At 35.7% G+C, this 24,546-nt stretch overlaps 1 protein-coding gene across 9 annotated transcripts in view; it reads right to left on the bottom strand.

The window, feature by feature from the left end:
- kcnab2b (potassium voltage-gated channel subfamily A regulatory beta subunit 2b) overlaps positions 1–24,546 on the bottom strand; it is a 71,138-nt gene that overhangs the window by 35,199 nt on the left and 11,393 nt on the right. For 3 of the 9 annotated variants that reach the window (XM_083569973.1, XM_083569974.1, XM_083569975.1), the window contains 2 exons: positions 21,770–21,898; positions 21,122–21,163 (listed from right to left, as the gene is read on the bottom strand). In XM_083569973.1, coding sequence (XP_083426099.1) covers positions 21,122–21,163; positions 21,770–21,846 — 119 coding nt within the window. In that variant the 5' untranslated portion in view covers positions 21,847–21,898. Of the gene's footprint in view, positions 1–2,476; positions 3,301–17,036; positions 17,524–19,804; positions 19,959–21,121; positions 21,164–21,769; positions 21,899–24,546 lie in introns of those variants that run through there. The other 6 variants (XM_083569969.1, XM_083569970.1, XM_083569967.1 and 3 more) reach the window with 6 other exon arrangements.

Genomic DNA, 24,546 nt, shown 5'->3' with positions numbered 1-24,546 from the left:
AACCACCAGGAGGATCTGCGCTCTCACAGTGGGCCCAAACGAAGCTGCTCTCACTGAGAGGACTATACATCCCGAGTGGCTGAATCAAGGAGCAGACGCCCTTTCAAGGCAAGGGCTGAGGCCCGGGAAATGGAGGCTCCAACTGGAAATGGTAGAGCAAATATGGAGAAGATTTTGCAGAGCAAAAGTATACATGTTTGCGACTCAAGAGACGTCGCACTGTCACCTCTGTCTCCCTTCTCCATTACTCACCCAGCCCCTCTTGGGCTGGATACCATGGTACATGCGTGGCCAGGGCTCCGCCTGTACGCTTTCCCCCTGTAGCACTGCTCCCTGGTGTTTCAAAGGGATTTTGCTGGGATGGAGTAGCCCCATGCTGTAAACCTTCCCGAACACCCTCCCTGGGAGATTCCTTCCAGGATTGACCTTCTTTTAGGCCGGGGCACTTTGCTTCACCCCCACCGAGCTCTTAGCCACTGGTCTCTCAAACGATTTTGTAGAGACCATTCTCCAATCCAGAACTCCCTCCACAAGAGTTGTATGCCGCAAAGTGGCACCTGTTCACTATATGGTGCATTTGTGTGTATGTGTGTGTGTGTGTGTGTGTGTGTGTGTGTGTGTGTGTGTGTGTGTGTGTGTGTGTGTGTGTGTGTGTGTCTGTGTTTGAAAAATTTTGTATTTATTATATTTATTATGCATATAACATATTTATTAAACCACTGTATAAATTTGACTACAGGGACCATTTAAAATGACTTGGTTGACTGGAAAACCAGAGAAAACAAGAAAATGAATAAATATTTAACCTGGAATTTATTCTTAGCCTAAATTAAGTGCCCTACTTCCCATCTTCTTAATATTCAATTAACTTTATTGTCTGATAACTTCACTGCCTGAATTAAACTCTTTCTGCCCCAGCACTTGAAATTGATATCTTTGTGTCAAACTGTGAGGGACTTGTGTAATGGACCCATCAGCATGAATCCATCTTCATTGTTGGCCAGTCAGATTGAAGTGACTCTATTATTTACAGCTGATATAGTAAAAGACAGGAACCACAGGCTTTTTACACACACACATACATATAATAAATTGGGTGGTTCTCACTCTGCATGAATACATCATTTACTTATTAGTTCCTCCTGTTCCGTCTCCACTGTTATAGCTAGATGTAAATGGTAAAGAAGCAAAGGCTTCTGATCATTAATTAATTCATTCCACAGTGGGAAATAGGGAGTGCTGCAGAGTGCACTTGTTTGTCTGCGTGTGTAGGGGGAAGCTTCCACAGGGTGTACTTTCAAATCACACTGCCAATTTAGAATGGAGCAACGTAACTGCATACCCAAGGGGGATCCCTTTTAAAATTGAAACAGGCATGGATCAAATATGCTGCATGCTCTAACCATACAGGTTGTGTGTATGTAAATGAAAGACATTTATGTGAACTTACACACAGTGACACCGAGCTACATATCTGTATATCTATACACATCTCAAAACAAATATTTTATATTCTTCTGCTGAAGCTCTTGTTTTTAGAGTATTTAGAGTAGCTTTTCCAAGGTCGTAGCTTTTCCAACCATCTGTTCCAATATTAGCACTAAATGATTGAATATGGTTATTTAACTTTGAAAAGAATGAAAATCCAGAATCAGATTATTTGGATGGACAACAATGATATCATAAACTAAACTGCTGTCTGAATTTTAAAAACTTTACAGCATGTCATTGTAACCTGAAACACAACTCTTTCTTTCATTTAAAAGTTACAGCAAGTTAAAGTGATTCTATAATTAGATGTGAAAGTATGGAACACACAAGCCATTTGAAATAGCAGTACATAGTGAGACTGCCTTTCAGAGAAAAGAGTGGTGTTCAGTTACAGATTAGATTAATATGAAGGTCGGATATAGTGTACATTATCCTATGTTCTTACAAAGTGCTTTTGATGTGCTATTAGCTAAAATTACAGAACGGAAGAATCAGTGAGGAATTAATTTAATTTAAGAATGGCACACTATACTGCACATCTATGGGAAAAGTACATTTAAAGTTCATTGTTAAAAAAATACATTCTGGTGTAGATTAACTCCTAGACCATAAGACCATAGGAACATAGACTATTTCCATGCAAAGGAGATTATCAAATTTATAATGCTATAAAAAAGTCCCTTTTTTGTTGCTGGGTCTTGTACTTATATGTATTGGGTGATTTTGTGCATTCATAATTGACATGTCAAATATTACATAGAGAAATGTACTTATTTTAGTACATTCAGACATATTTTAGGTTCAAGGAACCTAAAAATTTATTGTCCAGAATTTACAAAAAGGTATGATATAGAAAATAAATACACAATTCCATACACTCTTTAAAAACATAAAGGTATCCAATTATCATCTGCCAGAAACAACACACTGTCATTCATTTTATTTTACTCTAATATATAAATCAACTGTAAATGGTTTCTCTTACCTATACTTCATGCCATTTCGGACGCAGTGGTCACTGGATGAAGGCAGGTTTTGCACAGAGAGCTGGCCCAGGCTCCGTGCAACCATGGCTACAGTACGAAACTTATTCTTGGTGCCCAGGTTAGGGCTACCAGCATTCTGCCGATTTAGCCGGTCCTCAGTACTACGGCTTACAGCCCGGTGGTCCGTACACACAAAAGAGACCTGCATGCTGTCAGCAAAATATGCAGTGTTTGATGCAGTGGGTGGGAGCTCAAGATGTCTTAAAATCTCCTCACAGCAGGTACTTAGGGGGTTTCCCCTTTTTAAATGAAGTATTGTTTCCTCAGGCAATTCCCATCCCTGTCAGCCCAGACGATGACAGAAGCAGTTGAAGAGATAGCAGACTGATATATTGGCTCTCCAGTAAGTAAGGATTACCTGGTGCTCTTTACAAAAGATCAGTATTGGTTAGGAGAGATGTCACAATGTGTGCATGAAGTAGCGCCTCTGAGCGTGTGTGGGAGACTGATTACATCGGAAGAAACTCCTCATCCTACCACGTCACGCTCCAGCTCTCCACGCTCCACTGAGCTCTCACTACAAAGTCATGGTATTCCGATCCCCGCCTTTCAGCTCTTTTCTACACTCTCCCCAGTGACTCTTGTGCTCCTTTTCACATCCACTTTTACGTTCAGGCATGCTGTTAATTTCTAACAGTTTCCTGATCAGTAATACTGATTAGTTAAGAGAGATCGGGAAGAAAAATGCCCACAAGAGCAAATGGATAGAAAAGCCAGTGGGAAGGAATTACCTCCAGCTATTCTTTGAGATCTGCTTGCATCTGATATTCTACTCTGCCTAAGCATGACAAAAAGACTACAGCAGCAGCAAAGAAAGGACACACACACACACACAACACACACACACACACACACACACACACACACACACACACACACACACACACACACACACACATGCCAGGCATAACTGAGCAACAGAGACATAAAATAAGGCAAAGTGTAAAGCGGCAGCACCAACAATCATTCTATGCTAAGACCTTATTACAGTATAGAATATTTCAGCAAATTATTGGAAAAAATATGTTTTTTATTCAAATAAATGGTTTCACAAATCATGCTGGGTAGCCATGCGCTTTTTAGATGAATAGGATTTTGAGTTAAACAGTGGGATTATGCATTCTGATCTGCATTAAAATTAACCTCAAGTGAGCAAGAATGCATAATGCAATGTAACTCCTCTTCTTCCATCCACTTACACTAATTATTATGATCTCAAACTCTTACCCCACTCTTATTGAAGCACTAGACCTTTAGGAATATTAAATATTCACAGACTCAATATTCTACTAGATGTCATACACAACTGGGTTGTGACCAGTAGTATTTTTGCATAGGTACTTATTAATGTTTAATTAATTAAATAATTATTTGTATTCCCATATTCATATTCAGTATTGCACAGTTTTACAAATGGGTAAAAATGACAGCATGAACTCAGCTGGCTCTGAGTGTACAGCGTGTTGTGTTCTTTTGATGAAACATGGACTTTTATGGCATCTAGACACAACAGACCATAAATTCAAGAGAAAAAAACAGGACAGGGCCGTGCCTCCTAAATTTAGCAGCACTCCATTCACCCAAGCAACACAAAATGAAGGAAAGAATAGCTGGGGAGCTACAACCTATAAAAACTGTATGAATTACATATGCATTTGTGATAGAATTTAGAGTAGCCAGATTATGTATTTACTGTATAAGTACTTTTTTTTTTTAATCTGTGTTATAAATACTGTACATAACTATATAAGAGGATTGTTAAAACTAAAGGTTGAGATCAAGTGAACTACAATAAAATAAACAAATATAAGACAGTTTAAAGGTTCAAACGTCATAACATATGTTATAACATCAGCATTATTTTATTATAGTATAGCTGCACAGTATGTTAGTATATTGCAGGCTGTGCAGAATGCGTTAAATAATTATTGATGACTATTCACCCAAATCTTATTTAGAAGTCCTCTAAAATACCCCCCTGAAAAAAACATTCCATGCTACTGCTATTTCACTATGCTTCTGGAAGGTAAGTGGCTTCTTTATAGAATAGTCGGTGTGAATGCACTGCAGATGTGAGAAGGACTAATTTAATCAAGTTGTATAAACGAGCTTTTCTTTTTTCTCTACCAAATCAGGAAACATATTCAAAGTATGAAAAATGTGAGACAATCTGAACAACATCACCAAAACATAATCCATGCATGAAGTACTTAAGCACTGAACTATGCATCTTTTGCTATTCAGCTGTGAAATAAATTTTGCCTAACATCAGAACCAATTAAATGAAAAAAGAGATAATTATTTAAAAAGTGCTGTCATTGTTAACTGTAAGTTGTAACTGTAAATTCCTAATAAATATTTGTGGTAATTTGTTTAAAATGTAAAAACTATTTCTGCTTTGTTTACTTCCGAGCTTTCTATCTAAATGAAAAATGTGCTTTCATATCTATCTATTTCATGTGAATACCTTTTTTTTTACTGCACAGGAAGGTCATCTGGCCACAAAAAATATAAAAAAAAATAATTAAGATGTGCTTATTTGATAATATGGAACACAATAAGGTTGGTTCATGTGAGCCCTAAACAGCATTAAACACTAAATTGCTACAGAAATACTTTTGTCCCATCTGTAAAATGGACTTCATCATTCTAGGTGATTGTTAACTGATTGTTTGGGCAGCAGTCGAAGGCGGGGGCCTTGACAGCCCGATCCCTGGACACGGAGAAGTGTCTGGGGAATCTGCTTAGACTGCTGCCCCCGCGACCCGAATTACGGATAAGCGGGAGAAGATGATGATGATGATGATGTTAACTGACATATGTATCTGATCACAAAATTGTGTTGACTATATCAAATTATAACTGTATTTACAAAGAATGCTTTATTAAATATATACATAATACATTTGACTGCAAGTTGTATTTTGTGAATTATTATGTTTGTGTCTATGTTTGTGAATCTTGAATAAAATCTTTAAAAGTATTTGAAAGGATAAAGCAAATTGGCAGAAGTCAAACAACAAAATGGGAAGTAAATGATGCTACTGGTCACGATAGCACAGCGCATGTAAATGTGCAATATGTGTCATGTAGGTTCCTGATGTAAAGACACACAAAGACACTGTTAGTCAGACTCCAGCACCCACCGGTCCTACTGTCATCCCAGAGCAAACGATTAACACCAGTGCACTTTGTGCTGCAATTTTTTAACCCTGAGGACTGAAGCAATGCCAGCCTTAGAGGAAGGAAATGGAGTTCCTAATGGTCTTATAGCAACAAGTGAAATAGGAAGACGAAGTTAAGAACCTTTAACCAGATGAAGCTTTAACTGACAAATGTCTGATGATTTCAATCAACCACAACTTATTTTTCTTTACATTTGCTTTACATTTCCAGCATTTTTGTAGCTACTATAAACAGGTCCCGATCTAGGAATATCATCAATATCATATCAAATCTGTTAGAGAGGAGTACATATGAGTTAGTAAAGCAACAGCCAACTAACCAGACGTGTCTTTACTCTTCAGTCTTCATTTGAAGACCACCAATGACTAAATTCCATCACTGGGGTGCCAGTACAGAAAAGACTAAAAATGAGGTAAACAAGTACTCATAATAAAGTAAATTAGGTATGCAGTACTCAAAATGAGGTAAACAAGCATTAGTGCTTTAAATCTGAAGCTGGTAGCTATTGGAAGCAGTAATTCTCTCCCGTTTGATTTTTTGGGTAACCAGGCATTTAAAGTGCTGTGGCTTTCCATCATTATAATATAGTAGTAAATGTAAAGGTTTTTCCCAGGCCACCACAGTGTGAAACTGTGACCAGGAAGACAAGACTGAGCACTCTTTTTAGTCCTTGCATATAAATGTCACCCTCAGAGAATAAATCTAACACATAATCCATTGTCACAAAGCCAGTCTGTAAAGCCTACATGAATAAGATCACTTTAGGGATTCATGGCCTAGATTTAAATGTCAGTTAGGTCAATAAATGAGCAACCTTGGTAAGCTCAGTATTGAACAGAAAACAGACATAAAGCAGTTACATGTAAATCATTTAATTGTAATAGCCATACTCAACAGATGGAATGGACACACCATGGAAGACTTGAACTTGAAAATCAGAAGAGGACAGAGGTAAAAAAAAAAATAAACACAATAGTCCACAATGACCATGCCAATGACACACACACTTCAGCCCAGCAATATGTGTTTTTATTTTTCCTGGCTAAACTCAGAACACTCAGAGCACCCAGCCATAAGTGCCATTGTGTTCAGGTTTAAGCAAGAGAGCTGATCTTTTGAATGTAAATTAAAGCCTACATATGCATTGAAACAAAGGCCATTGTTCCATTCTTAAGCTCAGTGTCATCATTGCCGAGTGTCATGCTACATTATTAGTACATGGTAGTAACTAGGATATGTTGAAAATAACCATAATCGTAACCGAAGGTTACATATAATAAAAAAAAGCCACTTGCAAACTGCAACCTGTAAACCATAAGGCTTTCATGATTGGTTGGCCATATCAGGTGATATAGGTCATATTTTGATTGACAGAACAGAGTGAGCCACTGGCCAGGGTACTAAATTAATACCTCATAGTTGTTGAGTTGGTTAAACATGGATTATCCTCCTGAACCTGCATAATTCACAATAATTCACAATTCACTAAGAAGGGGGAAGCACACAAACTAAAAGCTCTTACCAGGTCATTTGGAAGATTGATAGAGGATCCCAGCAACAACCTGTGCAGCTCTGGTGAATTTCATGGCCAATATAATTAAGACAGTGCTATATAACAATGATGCTCACACAAAATATTGACACTTTGGACACAGTTTTGTCATGTTCACTTCTGTGTTTTTGTGTAATACTGTGTGTGTGTGTGTGTGTGTGTGTGTGTGTGTGTGTGTGTGTGTGTGTGTGTGTGTGTGTGTGTGTGTGTTTGTGTGTGTGTGTGTGTGTGTGTGTGCGTGCATGCGTGCGTGTGTGCGTGCGTGTATATATATATATATATATATATATATATATATATATATATATATATATATATATATATATATATATATATATATATATATATATATATATACACACACACACACACACATATATACGTATATATATTTTTACGTATACGTATATATAGTTTATGTGTAATACTGTGTGTGTGTGTGTGTGTGTGTGTGTGTGTGTGTGTGTGTGTGTGTGTGTGTGTGTGTGAGTAAGAGAAACTTATTTGGTCTCCGACATACTTAAAAATCCATTTTCGAGAAACACATTTTCTATATGACTATTTCAGTGCAGACTTTTGTCTGTTTTGACGAACCTGTGGCCAACCAATCAGAATGCAAAGTCAAGATTGATTGTGCAACCTGGGAACGATATTGAATATCCAATTAGGTGCAAACACAAAACTTTCCCATACTAAAGAAATACTAATCATGACACATTATCCTATATACAGCCACAGACAGGAGCGTCCATTAGGAAAAAAAAGTGGAGTACTGAAAGCACTTTGAGATTCCATTGCACAGAACCTAGACAGTAAGTATCCAAACAGGACATGATAAGGATAAAGTGGTTACGAGAAATAAATAAATAAATTCATAATCAGTAATTTTTTTTTCTTTAGCCTGAAATCAGGCAAGAATATTAAAGCAAAAAAAGGCTGGCACACAAAGAATATGCATACATTTTTCTAAGCATACTATGTTATATACTTAAGATTGCTTTAAAAAGACTTGAGCACCTCAAGCTTAAGAATTTCAGCACAGTATATTATGTATATATGAAATTCACTGTCGACGAATGACTAACTTCAGGACAGTCACACTGGATCTGTTCTGGCGTGACTCATGAGGATCAGGTTACGCAATTACTTCGCTCAACATGATGGATTCAATTAAAACTGTGCGAACAAACACCAAATATAAAAGCAGCTATTAACAGCATAATTACATTTTTAGTCACTGTTGTGATTTTCCGCCTGTTAGCTTGCTGCATATCTCCGTTCCAATCTCTCTTTATAGAATTTGTCTACTGCAACAGTTAACTTATCTGTTTTCTTATTAAATAACTTATCTGTTAACTTATATGTTTGTATACTCAATTTATGCATATATCATTTAATTATTATACTAAATTTAATTCAAAATATATTCTAGATGCTTATATATCTTCACAACTGAACAAAATATCTTTTTTTTTTTTTTTATATATCAAAACTATGTTGTATTTAGTTTTATATAGATTTTTTAAACATGGTTTCAACTTTTTATAGAAATAAAAAATAGCCCAGCATGAGTGAATTTGTTAAAGGAGAAATCCCCCATGCACTTCTAAACAAACAGCCACTATAAGCTTTATTAAAGATAGTTAAACTTTTACACTTTTATACATAAATACACTGAATTAGGGTTTCATACAGTTAATTAATTAATTCAATAATCAAGTAATCAATAATCAAAATAATCATTAGTTGCAGACCTAATTACATAATTACACACACACACACACACACACACACACACACACACACACATATATATATATATATATATATATAAATATATATATATATATATATATATATATATATATATATATATATATATATATATATATATATATATATATATATATATATATATATATAAACTAGTGAAAAATGACTAGTGAAAAAGTGACTAGTGAAAAAAGCCTATTATTTTTGACAACTCCTATACAAGAGAGTGATGGCAGTAAAGGGACAGCTGGCTTGCCTAATAGCGAAATATGTGTGAGAAATATTCACTAAGCTGATTTGAAACTAATGGCAGTTGTTTCACACACATTTCAGCAATCATGCATGTGCTCCAGAAGAGGACCAACTTGATTATTATATGACTTGTTAACGGTCAAATTCTAGTAAAATACCTCATTTATTTATTTATTTTATACTTTTTCATTTATCTTGGTAAAATAAATGTAAAACTCTGAGAATGTAGTTTAATGCCAGGTGTGCAGTGTGGCACAAAGCAAAGCAAAATGCAAGTCCAACAAAAGGACAGCTGCTGCAACCACAAGTGTATGAATTTATTCAACGCAGCAAAACAAAAAGCCAGCAATAATCAACAAATTAAACAGAACGCTACAGGAGACAACAAAATACCATATGTTAGCTGGCTCTAAAAGATGCATAAGTGTAAGCAAAATGAATTGAGCATCTATCATACATCTGCTTGCATATCAAGTGCTCTGCTGCTATCAGAAATGCTCAGACTGAGACCAGGCCTTTTAATTTGCATACATGACTGCCTTTTCCAGGCCAGTTTCCAATTCAGTGCACACTCGACAATAAGGCTGGAAAAGTCCACATAAATTCAGCCCTCGAAAATAGCACATGGCAGCCACAAAAGCCCTCACTGAGGTCAGAGAGATGAAGGAAACTTTGGTGGCCAGATTGCATATTGACCATGCAGCTTCAAACTCACAAAATGCAAGCATATTGAGTCAAGTTGTAGACCCCGAGGTAAAACACTTTCTTTCTCAATGTTTTTCTTCCACAAACACACACACACACACACACACACACACACACACACACACACACACACACACACACACACACACACACACACACACACATGCACACACACACATGCACACAGGCACACACAAATTCACAAGTACATTATACAGCTCCATGACAACAGCCACTAACCCCTGCAGAACAAGAATGTCATTCTAAGTAAAACCAACTCAACCTTCTTTCGAATAAATCCGCACAAGTCTTTATCTGGGTATGACTGGAAGGAAAGGCAGGAAGCTGATGGCATTATTCATAAGGGCATGAAACATTTCTCTTGACATTATGGGCTGTCAGTTGATTTTGTATACAAAACTACAGTATATTTGATACATTTGCAATAAATGTCAAAAAAATAATATTAAAATAGACCACAACATCAACCATAGCAGACCTCTCCGGTGCACTTTAATCAGAAATATGGGCCTAAATGAATTAAATAAAGTGACATGGTGATAGACAGTTTATTAAATGACTTCACAAATTCACATTACCCAGACCCTCTGAAGAATATTTGAGTCACTATGTTTGGTCTGCCTCTAGCCCTTTTTTGGCAGTGCTCACTGATCCCCAGACTATTTGCAGAATGTTTATGCAGTTTGCCTGATGGCTTAAATCAGACTCTAGCTGTTCTTAGTTACAGTGGCATGCCATAAAAAAAGCTGCATCTCCTTTTTGATTTTCTGTCACTTTTATTAATTAGAATTTGTACATTTTATACTTTTTTTTATTCTTATTATAAAAAAAATTATGTATATATATATATATATATATATATATATATATATATATATATATATATATATATATATATATATATATATATATATATATATATATATATATATATACAGTGAGGAAAATAAGTATTTGAACACTCTGCTATTTTGCAAGTTCTCCCACTTAGAAATCATGAAGGGGTCTGAAATTGTCGTCGTAGGTGCATGTCCACTGTGAGAGACATAATCTAAAAAAAAAAATCCAGAAATCACAATATATGATTTTGAAACTATTTATTTGTATGATACAGCTGCAAATAAGTATTTGAACACCTGTCTATCAGCTAGAATTCTGACCCTCAAAGACCTGTTAGTCTGCCTTTAAAAGTCCACCTCCACTACATTTATTATCCTAAATTAGATGCACCTGTTTGAGGTCGTTAGCTGCATAAAGACACCTGTCCACCCCATACAATCAGTAAGAATCCAACTACTAACATGGCCAAGACCAAAGAGCTGTCCAAAGACACTAGAGACAAAATTGTACCTCCACAAGGCTGGAAAGGGCTACGGGGAAATTGCCAAGCAGCTTGGTGAAAAAAGGTCCACTGTTGGAGCAATCATTAGAAAATGGAAGAAGCTAAACATGACTGTCAATCTCCCTTGGACTGGGGCTCCATGCAAGATCTCACCTCGTGGGGTCTCAATGAGAAGGAAGGTGAGAAATCAGCCCAGAACTACATGGGAGGAGCTGGTCAATGACCTGAAAAGAGCTGGGACCACTGTTTCCAAGGTTACTGTTGGTAATACACTAAGACGTCATGGTTTGAAATCATGCATGGCACGGAAGGTTCCCCTGCTTAAACCAGCACATGTCCAGGCATGTCTTAAGTTTGCCAATGACCATTTGGATGATCCAGAGGAGTCATGGGAGAAAGTCATGTGGTCAGATGAGACCAAAATAGAACTTTTGGGTCATAATTACACTAAACGTGTTTGGAGAAAAAAGAATGATGAGTACCATCCCAAGAACACCATCCCTACTGTGAAGCATGGGGGTGGTAGCATCATGCTTTGGGGGTGTTTTTCTGCACATGGGACAGGGCGACTGCACTGTATTAAGGAGAGGATGACCGGGGCCATGTATTGCGAGATTTTGGGGAAAAACCTCCTTCCCTCAGTTAGAGCATTGAAGATGGGTCGAGGCTGGGTCTTCCAACATGACAATGACCTGAAGCACACAGCCAGGATAACCAAGGAGTGGCTCTGTAAGAAGCATATCAAGGTTCTGGCGTGGCCTAGCCAGTCTCCAGACCTAAACCCAGTAGAGAATCTTTAGAGGGAACTCAAACTCCGTGTTTCTCAGCGACAGGCCAGAAACCTGACTGATCTAGAGAAGATCTGTGTGGAGGAGTGGGCCAAAATCCCTCCTGCAGTGTGTGCAAACCTGGTGAAAAACTACAGAAAATACTACCTCTGTAATTGCAAACAAAGGCTCCTGTACCAAATATTAACATTGACTTTCTCAGGTGTTCAAATACTTATTTGCAGCTGTATCATACAAAAAAATAGTTTAAAAATCATACATTGTGATTTCTGGATTTTTTTTTTAGATTATGTCTCTCACAGTGGACATGCACCTACGATGACAATTTCAGACCCCTCCATGATTTCTAAGTGGGAGAACTTGCAAAATAGCAGAGTGTTCAAATACTTATTTTCCTCACTGTATATATACACACACACACACACACATACACACACATATATATCAGTGGTGGGCAGTCAGCCTTTTCTGCTGGCATAAACACGATCAGAAGCACTGACCTACATTTACAACTAAAATTCTAATATTTGTTCCATGAAATTCTATTAATTTATTAATCAACAGTTTATTCTCTTCATTTCATAGCGTTTCTCTTGGCTGCACTGCTTCCATGCTGGATGTTAGATTTCAGCCTCTATGTGCTGCCATGTTAATTTAATCTGCCCATTGCCTTCAAACTAGTGCTGGCCAATGTACCTTAAACTATATTAGCAATTGGTCTGTTTCTTTAACCAATCAGATTTCAGAGCTAGCTGGCCCAGAATAGCGTCAGCATTTTTTCCGTCCTCTAATTGGTTGGTCAGAGGGAAACTTTTAAGCCAAGTTCGTCCCCTGGTGGTCTAGTGGTTAAGATGCAGCGCTCTCACCGTTGCGGCCCGGGTTCGATCCCCGGTCAGGGAACCATCCCCAGCCACTCTCAGTGCCAGTCCCAAGCCCGGATAAATTGGGGAGGGTTGCGTTAGGAAGGGCATCCAGCGTAAAAACATGTGCGAAATCAAACGTGCGGAGGATCCGCTGTGGCGACCCCTAATGGGAGAAGCCGAAAGAAAGCAATGCATGACTGGAAAAACACGTGTGTAGCGAGCTGCACACATTAATACATCAGTTACACTTTTTTTATGCCTATGGAGGAGGAGAAATCTCTTGGACATACTTAAAAATCCATTTTCAAGGCGTACTTTTCCAGAAAAGCTAGACATCATGAGTCGAGGTCAGCCAACCCCGAAGCTAGTTAGCCCGGGAAAGGGTTTGTTCCCCACTTCCAGACCAATGCCTACGAGTGATACCACTGGCTTACAGCCTCTGAGGAGCGGTGCAAATTATGTGAGTATGCATTAGGAGTATGCATCTCTGGTGAGTATGATGTATTTTATTTAGATTTTGTATGTTTTTGACATGTTATTAGACAAATATAGATTCTGAACTGCTCCAGATGATGTAGGTGGCACAGTTGCGGTTGTAGTGTAGAGGTTGTCTTAACTGGGTTTCCTACTTTAATAAAATGGTATTCAAGTCAAGTCAAGTTTATTTCTATAGCGCTTTTCACAACAGATATTGTCTCAAAGCAGCTTTACAGAATTTAAAGAATTAAGGTGAATGGTGTGCATTAATCCCTTAGAAGCAACTCCCTTGGATGTTATGAGGAAGAAACCTTGAGAGGAACCAAACTCAAAAGGGGAACCCATTCTCATTTGGGTAATATCAAAAGTGTGATTATAAATCTTTAATCAATACAGAACACTGGAGAATGAGAACTAACATAAGCACTCGAATGTAAGATTATAAGTAATGTTCTTTCTACAGTCTTTTACAGTCATTAGTGGTTCTGAAACTAGGAGCTACTAAGTAACTCATAAAATACCATTTTAAATAACATTTGCGATCATCATAGATCCACCCTCCATTATGTGAAATGCCTCTCTCTCTCACAGCCATACATGTATGTATGTATGTATATATATATATACATACATACATACATGTATGTATGTATGTATATATATACATACATACATACATACATGTATGTATGTATGTATGTATGTATATATATATATATATATATATATATATATATATATATATATATATATATATATATATATATATATATATATATATATATATATATATATATGCCACATACAAGTCTCAAATCAAATGAAATACACCTGAAAATATATCTAATGCAAAAAGGAGAAAACACATGAGGAGAAAAATTGAGAAGCAGGTAGAGCAGAAAAGCATTGTGTTTCATTAACCTTGTCAAAAAGAGACAGGGCTGAGGGGAAAGAAAGAGAATATTCTCACAGGAACCCAATGTGGTCTATTACATAGTAATTATTATGCTTGAGAGCAACTAAAAATGGTTCTTGTACTAGCACTGAAAGGCCATTGGCATACATACATTATTATTCACAAAAATAATATTTTAATACATTTGTTAAAACTGGAAAGCTGAATAATTTTGTGACTTTGTGCATTTTAGAGTTCATAAAAAATTACTAGACACTAGTAAAGAAATATTTAGAAGTGACACTTATAAAGAAATATTTGGAATTTTTATATATATATATATATATATATATATATATATATATATATATATATATATATATATATATATATATATATATATATATATAGAGAGAGAGAGAGAGAGAGAGAGAGAGAGAGAGAGAGAGTATGCACAAGCGTATGGCTTTATAGTGTAGCCATTTTGTAAACAGCCTGACATCACTATTATTCACAACTGCTATATCAATCTTTCTTGGCTTTAAAGCTGCAGCCACCTCTGTTAATTGTATTTAAATGACTGAATAAGGAACATCTTCCTTATGCTGTAATTGAACAGTATCGTTGTCATTAATGAATGGAATATCTCTAACATACTTCATATACAGTCATTTTTTTAATGGACATATAAGAACGTGATTTAATCAGTTGTGCATCATCTCCATTTCCGTTATTAAGAAGCTCCAAATAAGCTAAATACTTGGCTTAGCATTCAAAACGTCAATATAGTGGGCACTGTGTGCATTTACAAATATGGGGGGGGTTAATTTCAAGAAAGAGCCATAATGCCATCTGTGACAGAATACATATCATTGTGTTGTTGGTATGTGGATTATCATCCATATTTTTAGCAGCATGGGGATTTGTGGAAGTAGGAGAATATTTATGAAAGTAGTGGCACACAGTGGAGAGCTAAGGAATAGCAGGAGTAATAGCACGTCTTATTATGTGTGTAAACACCAATCACAACTACTAAATCATCAACAATCACCAGAAAGAACAGTCCCAACTAATAAACAATTACATGCTGAAACAACTTTTAGCACTGCAAAAATGACAGCAATAATAATAATATTCTGGATATAGTCAATTCTATCTAAAATTGAATGTTATATGATTACAATAAGGGGAAAAAATTATTTAACTTATTTCTATTTTCCCCCCAATGATTTTAAGCAAGAAATAAAATTAATAATACAATTATAGTGACTTGTTTAAATGCCTGGAAATATTGCTCATTACAAAAAAAAATTCTTTAACTAATTTACTGTTTAAATGTAATATATTATCCGTATTTTTAAATCTTATTTAATTATACTGTAAATAATTTAATTAGAGAATTATTTTGTATCATATAATACGGCCATTAAAAGTGTCAATAATAAAAATGCATTGTAAAATCGTTCATTATTTTATACATTTGGTTTACTGTAATAATATAAGAACTGAATACCTTTGACTATGCATTTTTACTTGCTCAAATGTTATTTTTGCTGTGAGAGCAGACAGTGGGCAACACCTGTAAATGCCGGCACCTTTTAAAGTAGCTAAAGGCTTCTGTATAAGCACTTCTGTAACCCGATGCATTATAAAGTGTGTAGGCTGTGAAACTTAATGATTTACATCACTGCTAAGCCAGCACATTAATGCTTTTCTGTAATGCTGCTATGCGGTAGTGCATAGTCTTATTTGTTTTTAGCTACACCAGCTATAACTTGCTAGCATTTCCTATTATATATTACTATTCTATTACTAAACTAATCTTCTTTTTAAAATATTTTTCTACTCTTACAAAGTGAAAATACACCTACATCTTGATGCCCTTTGTACTCTCCAATTACAGTCTAATAACTGAAAAGATATTAATATTCTATACAAAAGCAAATGTGTGCAGCTAAAACTATTTTTCTAACCACTACAAAGAAACAGTAAGCATGGTAAAGCTTTCCTACCACTTACAGTAAGCTTTTTAAGAACAATTACACACAATAACTTCAGGTGTAAGACTAATACAGTTTCACGCATATGAGAGTCACATTAAAATTTGAGCAGAGAGAAGTTAATAAAAGAACATCTTTTAATCCAGGCCACATAAAGAGAGGGCTGGTGCAGGAACCTTCTGTTCACTATCAGGGTGGAAGTCACATGCACACAGCCAAAATATTCATAATAAACATTTAAAGTGACAACAAATGATAAACAAAAGTATAGTCACTGTGATGAAATTAAAAATAATTTAAAGAACATAGGTACCAGTTACAAAATGTTAACACTAGTCACAAGGAATAAACACATACACTCGTTTATACCACTCAAAGCCATTTATCTTTGTCATGTATACACATACGATGTTGTATTTACATAATCTGATGCCAAAATGATTTTAACAAACTAAACACTTCTTATGCAAACAGAATGCTCCATGCAAAGCATCACTTCTCTAAAGAAACTTCAGAAACACACAACCTAAAAATAGCAGTATAGTAACAGCACCTTATCAGCAAAAAAAAAGCGTTTCATTCACTTCCAGTAGTCTGTTTTGTTTTGTTTTGTTTTTTCATCTTTTTTTCATGTTGCTTTCTTACCTGTACTTCATGCCTGTATGATAGGCCACACAATCCTGCAGAGACACATCATTGCTCCTTAGAAAGTCCTCCAGATTCTTGAGCTGAGCAGCTGCACGCACTTCTTTTAGCCCCTTCAGCTCATGATTACTTCTGTCTGGGTGCACTGGGCACAGACTCTGCTCAGACAGGTAACGGTCAATTTCGCTCCGCATGCTCTCACTGAAGGAGAGCGAAAGGAGCCGGCCACTGCTGCTGCTGCTCCTTCTCCCACTGCTGCCCCCCTTGGGCACCTGTAGGGGTTCCGAAGGGAAACTCTGTTGTCGGCTGAGGCGGCGGCCACCATGGCTCACACGCAACTCAGTAAGACTGCTTCTGTGTGTGGCAAACATCTGCCCACCCACCTGAGTGACCTCGGACTTGATGCTGCTCCACAAGAGGACTCAATCAAGCACAAGCAAAGGGAAGAGTGAGGAAAGTACAGAAGCAGGACAGAGAGTAATAGAGCCACGTGGGCAGATACCCTGCTTTAAATAGCACCTGCCCCTTCTCTCACACAACACCACACATATTCATGCATTGTAATCAGAGACAACCGGAGCTACCAGCCCATCTAGATGAGCTGGAAACCATTAAGCAGGAAACAGAGCTTAGCAGATAAAGTGGAGTGTGATATAGGGTGTGTAAAAGTGTGGGCTTTAACGTCTATCTGGGAATAGACACTCAGGGGCATGCAGGTCCGGCCTCTGGTGGCGTGGGGCAAAGGTGAGCGGCTGACATGCAAATGGTATACACTAAAGCTGGCAGCGAAATAAACAATAAATAAACTTTTAGCACTGTAAAAAAAAACCTTTCACCCCAATGTGGGAATAAATTTCACCCTAAAATATGCATTACAGATTGAAACGTTTATTTTTTAGCAAATTCATTATTACATAGGTTACTATTAATGGTTAATGTCAGCAATAATTTCAAATCACATTTTACAGAAATTAAGATAGCCAACATATTACTAGAAGGTGCAAGTGATAAAAAGCTTTTACCATTTTTGATGTATTAGCTGTACAGCTAATTTTGCTGACATTTGGTTATTATATAGTATTATATATACATAAGAAATGGAAATATTTAACAACCTGGCCTGTATCTTCCTAAATTCCTGACTTAATTTCCCGCATACCTAAATACATTTCTTTAGTTCTGCTATAATTATATATATATATATATATATATATATATATATATATATATATATATATATATATATATATATATATATATATATATATATATACTATATATACTATACTATATATATATATATATATATATATATATATATATATATATATATATATATATATATATATATATATATATATATATATATATATTTATATTTATACTCCGAATTTAAATCTTCTAGTGCTTTGCTATCATATGTTTTTCCTCAACCCAATTCTATATATTTAATAATAAGACCAAATAAAGACACTTTGAACTTACGACACTGGTCCAAGGTTCTAAGGATATTCCACTTTTCTTTACTTATGGATCTTGAGACTCCTAGACACTTTATTGTTAGGTCTTAAATATTAGTTATTTTATATATATATAGTATAGTGCTATAGCTTAGTGCTGTTTTATTTACTTTTAGAGGTCATATTTTGTCGTGTGTCAGCCTGATACTGTGTCAGATACCCGTTTCAAACTCTGCCACCTGGTGTTCTTATTGTTAATATCAAACTCTGCATTCTGTTTCTCTGAACCTAATGCCCGCACAAATATAAATAAATCACATAAAATAAAATCAGGTAATATCTTCGATCTGTACGGTTTGCATGATGAACTGCCTTTCTATTGCTACTGCTACTGCTGCAATTACAAATGTTTATTATTAAGTCATATGACCAGCTTCCTTAGTTCCATGTTTCCCCATTGGTTTGTACAGTACATTTGGTGTGTTTTAATTTTAAGACTGTATTTTTCTATTCGAATTATTGATTATATAAGCCACATGTAATTTAACTGCATACTGGTTCCCCAATATGATTTCTAAATGGGTATTATTTAGTATGATAGCGCAATATATCTAAAACATTAATTTTAATATGTAAATCAATATTACTGAAAGTGCATGCTTTTATACTTGTTGGAATAAACATTGAGGTTCTGGTCAATATAAAAGCAAACACTTTACACAAAATCACTTAAGACTGTTAATCTTTATATATGAGGGAAGAAAACCACCAACTGACATTGTAATGAAAACCACACATGTGATTTAAGTTACTTAGATAATTAAACCTTATTGCTGTTTGCATTCTTGAATTGCATCAAACTCTTCACCTTTACCTAAACATTGATAACTCAATTGCACCTGGTTTAATGCAAACTGTATTGTCTCTGTCCTTGTACTCTGACATTGACAATAAACCTAACCTAGCTTAACCTAACCAATATGAGTATTATCATATGACATAGAGAATATACAGATATGAACCCTCCTCATCTCTCTGGCTGCATGTGTGACATAGAGACACAAAATCGTGGAATCATTTGGAAAAGTTTTCAGCTATAGTACAATTGCATCATGTCAACTTAAGGTTTGTAGGATTCCATAGTTTTTCCCACTCCTACTGACCGTAAAAACAAACAAAAACAATCAAAAACACATCTTCCTTCAGTCTCCGTTGCCTTACCCAATATCGAAGCCTGAAATAGGACACTGGGAGTGGGCAGCATGCCCATGCAGCATCCTTAAGCAGAAGGATTTCTCCAGTACTCACCCGTGTACTTGGCTCTCGACTCATATAGGAGTTCTGCATGACCCTGCTCATTTATAACAGCACTAGCACTCAGCAAAGCAGCAGTGAGTGTCTAAGAGTGCTTTAGAACAATTAGCTTACAACCAGACAAGCACCACCTCCTCCTCAGATATGCGTCCCACCTCTCATGTCACAGAAATAAACATCTTTTTGAGCTTACTGCAGCGCAAGTATGTTCTGCTAAGCACAGCAAATAAATCATGTCCTTAATAATTCAAGACACTTTTTTCCCCTAAAAGCCTTTCGCAATTGAAATTGTAGAACGGGATTCAGTACAATCAGTATTCATTTTTTGCTTGTTCAAAAACTATTTGTATTTTGTATAAAACTCAAACATATAAGTTCACAATACAGGCAGAAGAAAATCTAAATCCTGTTACTTCAGAACTACACCTTGGTAAATGTGAAGAGATATAGGAGCCTTGTGCATCACTGGCTGTACCTTCTCAAATTTTTCTGTAAGAGGTTTTTTAGTATATCAGTGCTCACACAGAGTATATTTGGCAATAGATGATCTTGCAAGGCCTCCATTACACAGGAAAACAGATTACTCAGAAAACGTATACAGTTAAAACAAATATAGTGAAGAATAAAAGCTGTGATTGATTATTAATGCATTAATAGAGCATAGGAACACTTAGTTACTCTCTGCAGCAGTATACACATTTACCCTAAGTGTAAGTCACATGGTTTGCTTACTGTCAATCAATAATGCTGTCTACTGACAGTACTCAAAAGGTGAAAACATAAGTGCACGTACGTCATGTGAAAGCCCCCGACTCACACACCACATTAAAATCGAGCATTTATCTGTGCTTGATTGAAATGTCAGCATTAATAAAGAAATTCATTTCTCTTTATTAAAATGTTGCAATATACAATAAATAAATGCGTGACTTTTAAACAAGTACATCTACTGTATTATTTAGCACAAACCATTCGATATGGCACAGTCTTCTTAAATATAAACTCACAAACCTTTCTCCTTTACTGAATGGGGTAACCGCTCATTGAATTTCAGGTCTTAATGGGCCATCAAGTGACTCAATTTGATCTCTTGTAAAATTAGTATTGTATAACCTTTTGACTTTGTCTGATGCATGTAGAGAATACATTTCCTGATGGCACTTGCTACTACATTATAGTGAGCCTAACTATGTGCATGATACATGTGGGAATGATTTCTTTACACTTTTTTATGTGTATGTAAATGTAACAAAAAATGCAGTGTATGTCTGGTATAATGTTTAAGACATGAATAATTAAAAATAACATTACCTGTAAAAGTGAAGCTGTCTTTTTGGGCTCCCATATCGAGCACTGTAATAAATAAAATTAATAATTATTTTTGTTGGTTGTTTTTTTTTTTTTTTTTTTTTTAATTTTAGTTTTCAGAGATGATAAGAAGCAACCCAAACAGCCTTTCTCATTACTGGGTGTGAACTGCAAAATAGTCAAGTTTATAGTGTGAATTATGAATGAAATACAAGCATACAGAAACTATCTAGTATAATTTTTTTAAGGAAAAAAAAAAAGGATCTGAAGAACACAACACAGTGACTTGCAGATACAAGGGTCTCATTCCAAAAACAGTGGGTGCAGAGAATTTGCCCTCGGATGAGACATCTTTCCATTGCTGGGCACCAGACACACATGCACACACTTGTGGTTCACACCTAGGGACAATTTAGAGTAGTCAATTCAGCAGGATGTTTTTGGATCAGTTGGAAGGAACCAAAGAAAATCTGCTCAACAGTAACCCAAGCAAAGGATGGAAGCAGGGACCCTGTATTGATAAGGCACCAACACAGCAAGTTTAAAGCTATGGATAAAAATATACATAAATATATTGTTATGTTTTACACTGCTAAACAACTTTAATCGTAACACCAGCTGGGATTATGATTGCTATGTATTTGTACTTACGTGTAGATCATAGCTGGGGAGCCGGTATGTCTTGTGGAGAGGCGAGCAGGAGAATCTGAGTTGGCTTCAGGATACATGGAGCTGTGAAGAAGGACGGACCAGCCACTTGGTCCTTCTCACACTCTTAGTCTGTAAATATAGTAAAAAAAAAATAAAAAAGCACATGTTTAAAAACTTAAATATTATTTAGAATATTGATGTGTATGTAATTTGATATATTTTCTTTTATTAAAAAGAAAAGAAATGAAATGAAATAAATGAAATGCTTAATTTATTAATCTAGTCAAAGAATTTGAATTCAAATGTGACTGTGGCATGAGCATAGTTTGGAGTGAGGGGAAAATATTTGATAAAATGCAATATAACCCTATGTTTAAAGTCAGACAGTAACATTTTTTAAGAATAACTGGAATATTACATAGTTTATGATGTTATGTTAATTATTATGGTATTGGGTGATGATTTTGCCCAAAATACTTAAACTGTTTTGAAAAGCATACAATTTTATAAATTCTTGGCTTTAAGTAATAGCTCTCTCTCACTCTCTCTCTCTCTCTTTCTCTCTATCCCTCTCTCTCTCTCTCTCTCTCTCTCTCTAGATAGCTATATATCTGCTTGCCAGTAAATTATTTTCACTTTAAAGCCCAAGAGACACTTCACATAATTTTCACCCAATCTGTTCAGTATTTTGTTGGGGCAAGTTATTTTATTGCAGGCTAGTGCTTTAAAAAACATGGGTTATGGCTCTCAAATGTTAATGTAAAAGCTTTCACAAGTGAGTGCCTAAAAAACTGTAAGATTTAAAGCCAGTCAGCAGATGGAGCCCGACTGCCATCTTTCTCTTGAATCACAAGTGAATTCCACTGTATTATTCTATTATCCAAATCGCAGCAACAGAAGCAATATACTGCAATTAAGAGCTTAAAGAAAACCTTAATACACATTGTTTATTATGGCAGGAAACATAATGATAAAATATGAAAGCAGGACAAGTCAGAGAACAGTAAATAAGGACTTAAAGTATTGAAAAATCACTTAGCACACCAAATAGTGATTCATCATCTTATTCATCCAAAACAATAGCAAAAAGAGGTTTTGTCAATCTTTTTCCAAATTCTTTTCACCAGTGAGATATTCAAACTTGCAGAATCTGCAATAAAACACTAGAGAAGGAGGAGGGGATTGAAGCGTCAACACAAGCAAACACTTTGGCATGGATAGAAAACTCCAGTTACTGCAGAGCACCACACAGCATCTGCAGCACGGCTGAAATAGGAGGACTGTTTATAGCAAAGGGCAAAGAAGGACAATGGTTTACATCAAGCTGAGATAACAATTGCTTAGTATTTTCTCAATATGACTCAGAATTCAACTCTATTTACATTCATATAATGATCATATAATAGACAATGCACTATAAATACATCAAGTAATTGATTAATCTGATAGTTAAAATAGTTAAATACATTTTCCTATAAGATAATATTAGGGATGTCTTTGAGGTGCAACAGCAATTTTAAATGAGGCACATAAAGTTTGAAGTATATTATAAATTCTACAGCAGTTATTTACAGTCCACTAATTTGATTGCATTTGTGAAGATGCAAAAGTGTTTATATTTATTATAACAGCACTGGAACATTTTACTATTTTCACAAAAAACATTTGAACATATTATGTCTGAAATGTTTGTTTAATAAGATTATAAAAAGGCAATATCTCACCTGCAATTGAGTTATACTAAAAATATCATGGCCTATGGCTTCATGTCTATTGTTGAACCACACAAATATTTAGTATAACCACACATTTGCTTGTGCAAGTTTGCTAATGCCAGTTACTGTCATGCCTTTTACTTCTAAAGTATAATGGCAATTTCAAAACAGTTGGGATGCTGTGTAAAATGTGAAAAATAATGTATTGCAATGATTGCAAATTCCACAAATCCATAGTTCCTCCACAATAATACATAGAAAACACAACAAAAATGTGCAAACTAAAATATTTTATAAAAACATTCTTTTTGAAATTGATGACAGCAATACATCTCAAAAAGGTTGGGACAGAGACAATAAAAGTCTGGAAAAGTAAGTGGTAATAACAAAGAAACACTGGAAAAACAATTTTGAGTTCATTGAAATAGGTTTATTGGCAACAGTTCAAAAGAGCATCTTAGAAAGTCAGAGTCTCTAAAGATGGGCAGAGGTTCACCAATCTGTAAAATGCTGCGTTTAAAAATTGTTGAACAACATAACATTACATGTCTAAATACATCATCATCTACTGTACATAATATCATCAAAAGATTCTGAGAATCTGGAGAAATATCTGTGCACAAGGGACAAAGCTGAAACACAATATTGGATGTCCATGATCTTCGGGTCCTTAGATCACACTACATTAAAAACAGGCATGATTTTGTGATGGACATCACAGCCTCCAAAAATCACTGTCTATGAACACAGTTTGCAGTGACATCCAATAATGCAAGTTAAATCTCTATCATGTAAAGAAGAAGCCAAATATGAACATGATCCAGAAATGCCAACATATTCTCTGGACCAAAGCTCATGCAAAATGATCTGTGGCAAAGTGGAAAACTGTTCTGTTTTCATATAAATCAAAATGTTACTTTTTTTTTTTTGCCATCCTTCAGACTAAAGAGAAGAGCTCTTCTAGCTTCTAGCTTTTTATCAGTGCTCAGTTCAAAAGCCTGCATCTCTGATGGTATGGGAGTGCATTAGTGCCTATGGAATGGTCAGCTTGCCCAGCTTAAA

This window comes from Silurus aristotelis (genome assembly GCF_946808225.1).
Source record: "Silurus aristotelis genome assembly, chromosome: 19".
NCBI lineage: Eukaryota > Metazoa > Chordata > Actinopteri > Siluriformes > Siluridae > Silurus > Silurus aristotelis.
The sequence above is the reverse complement of the archived record's forward strand: the minus strand, read 5'-3'. Positions and strand labels throughout refer to the sequence as shown.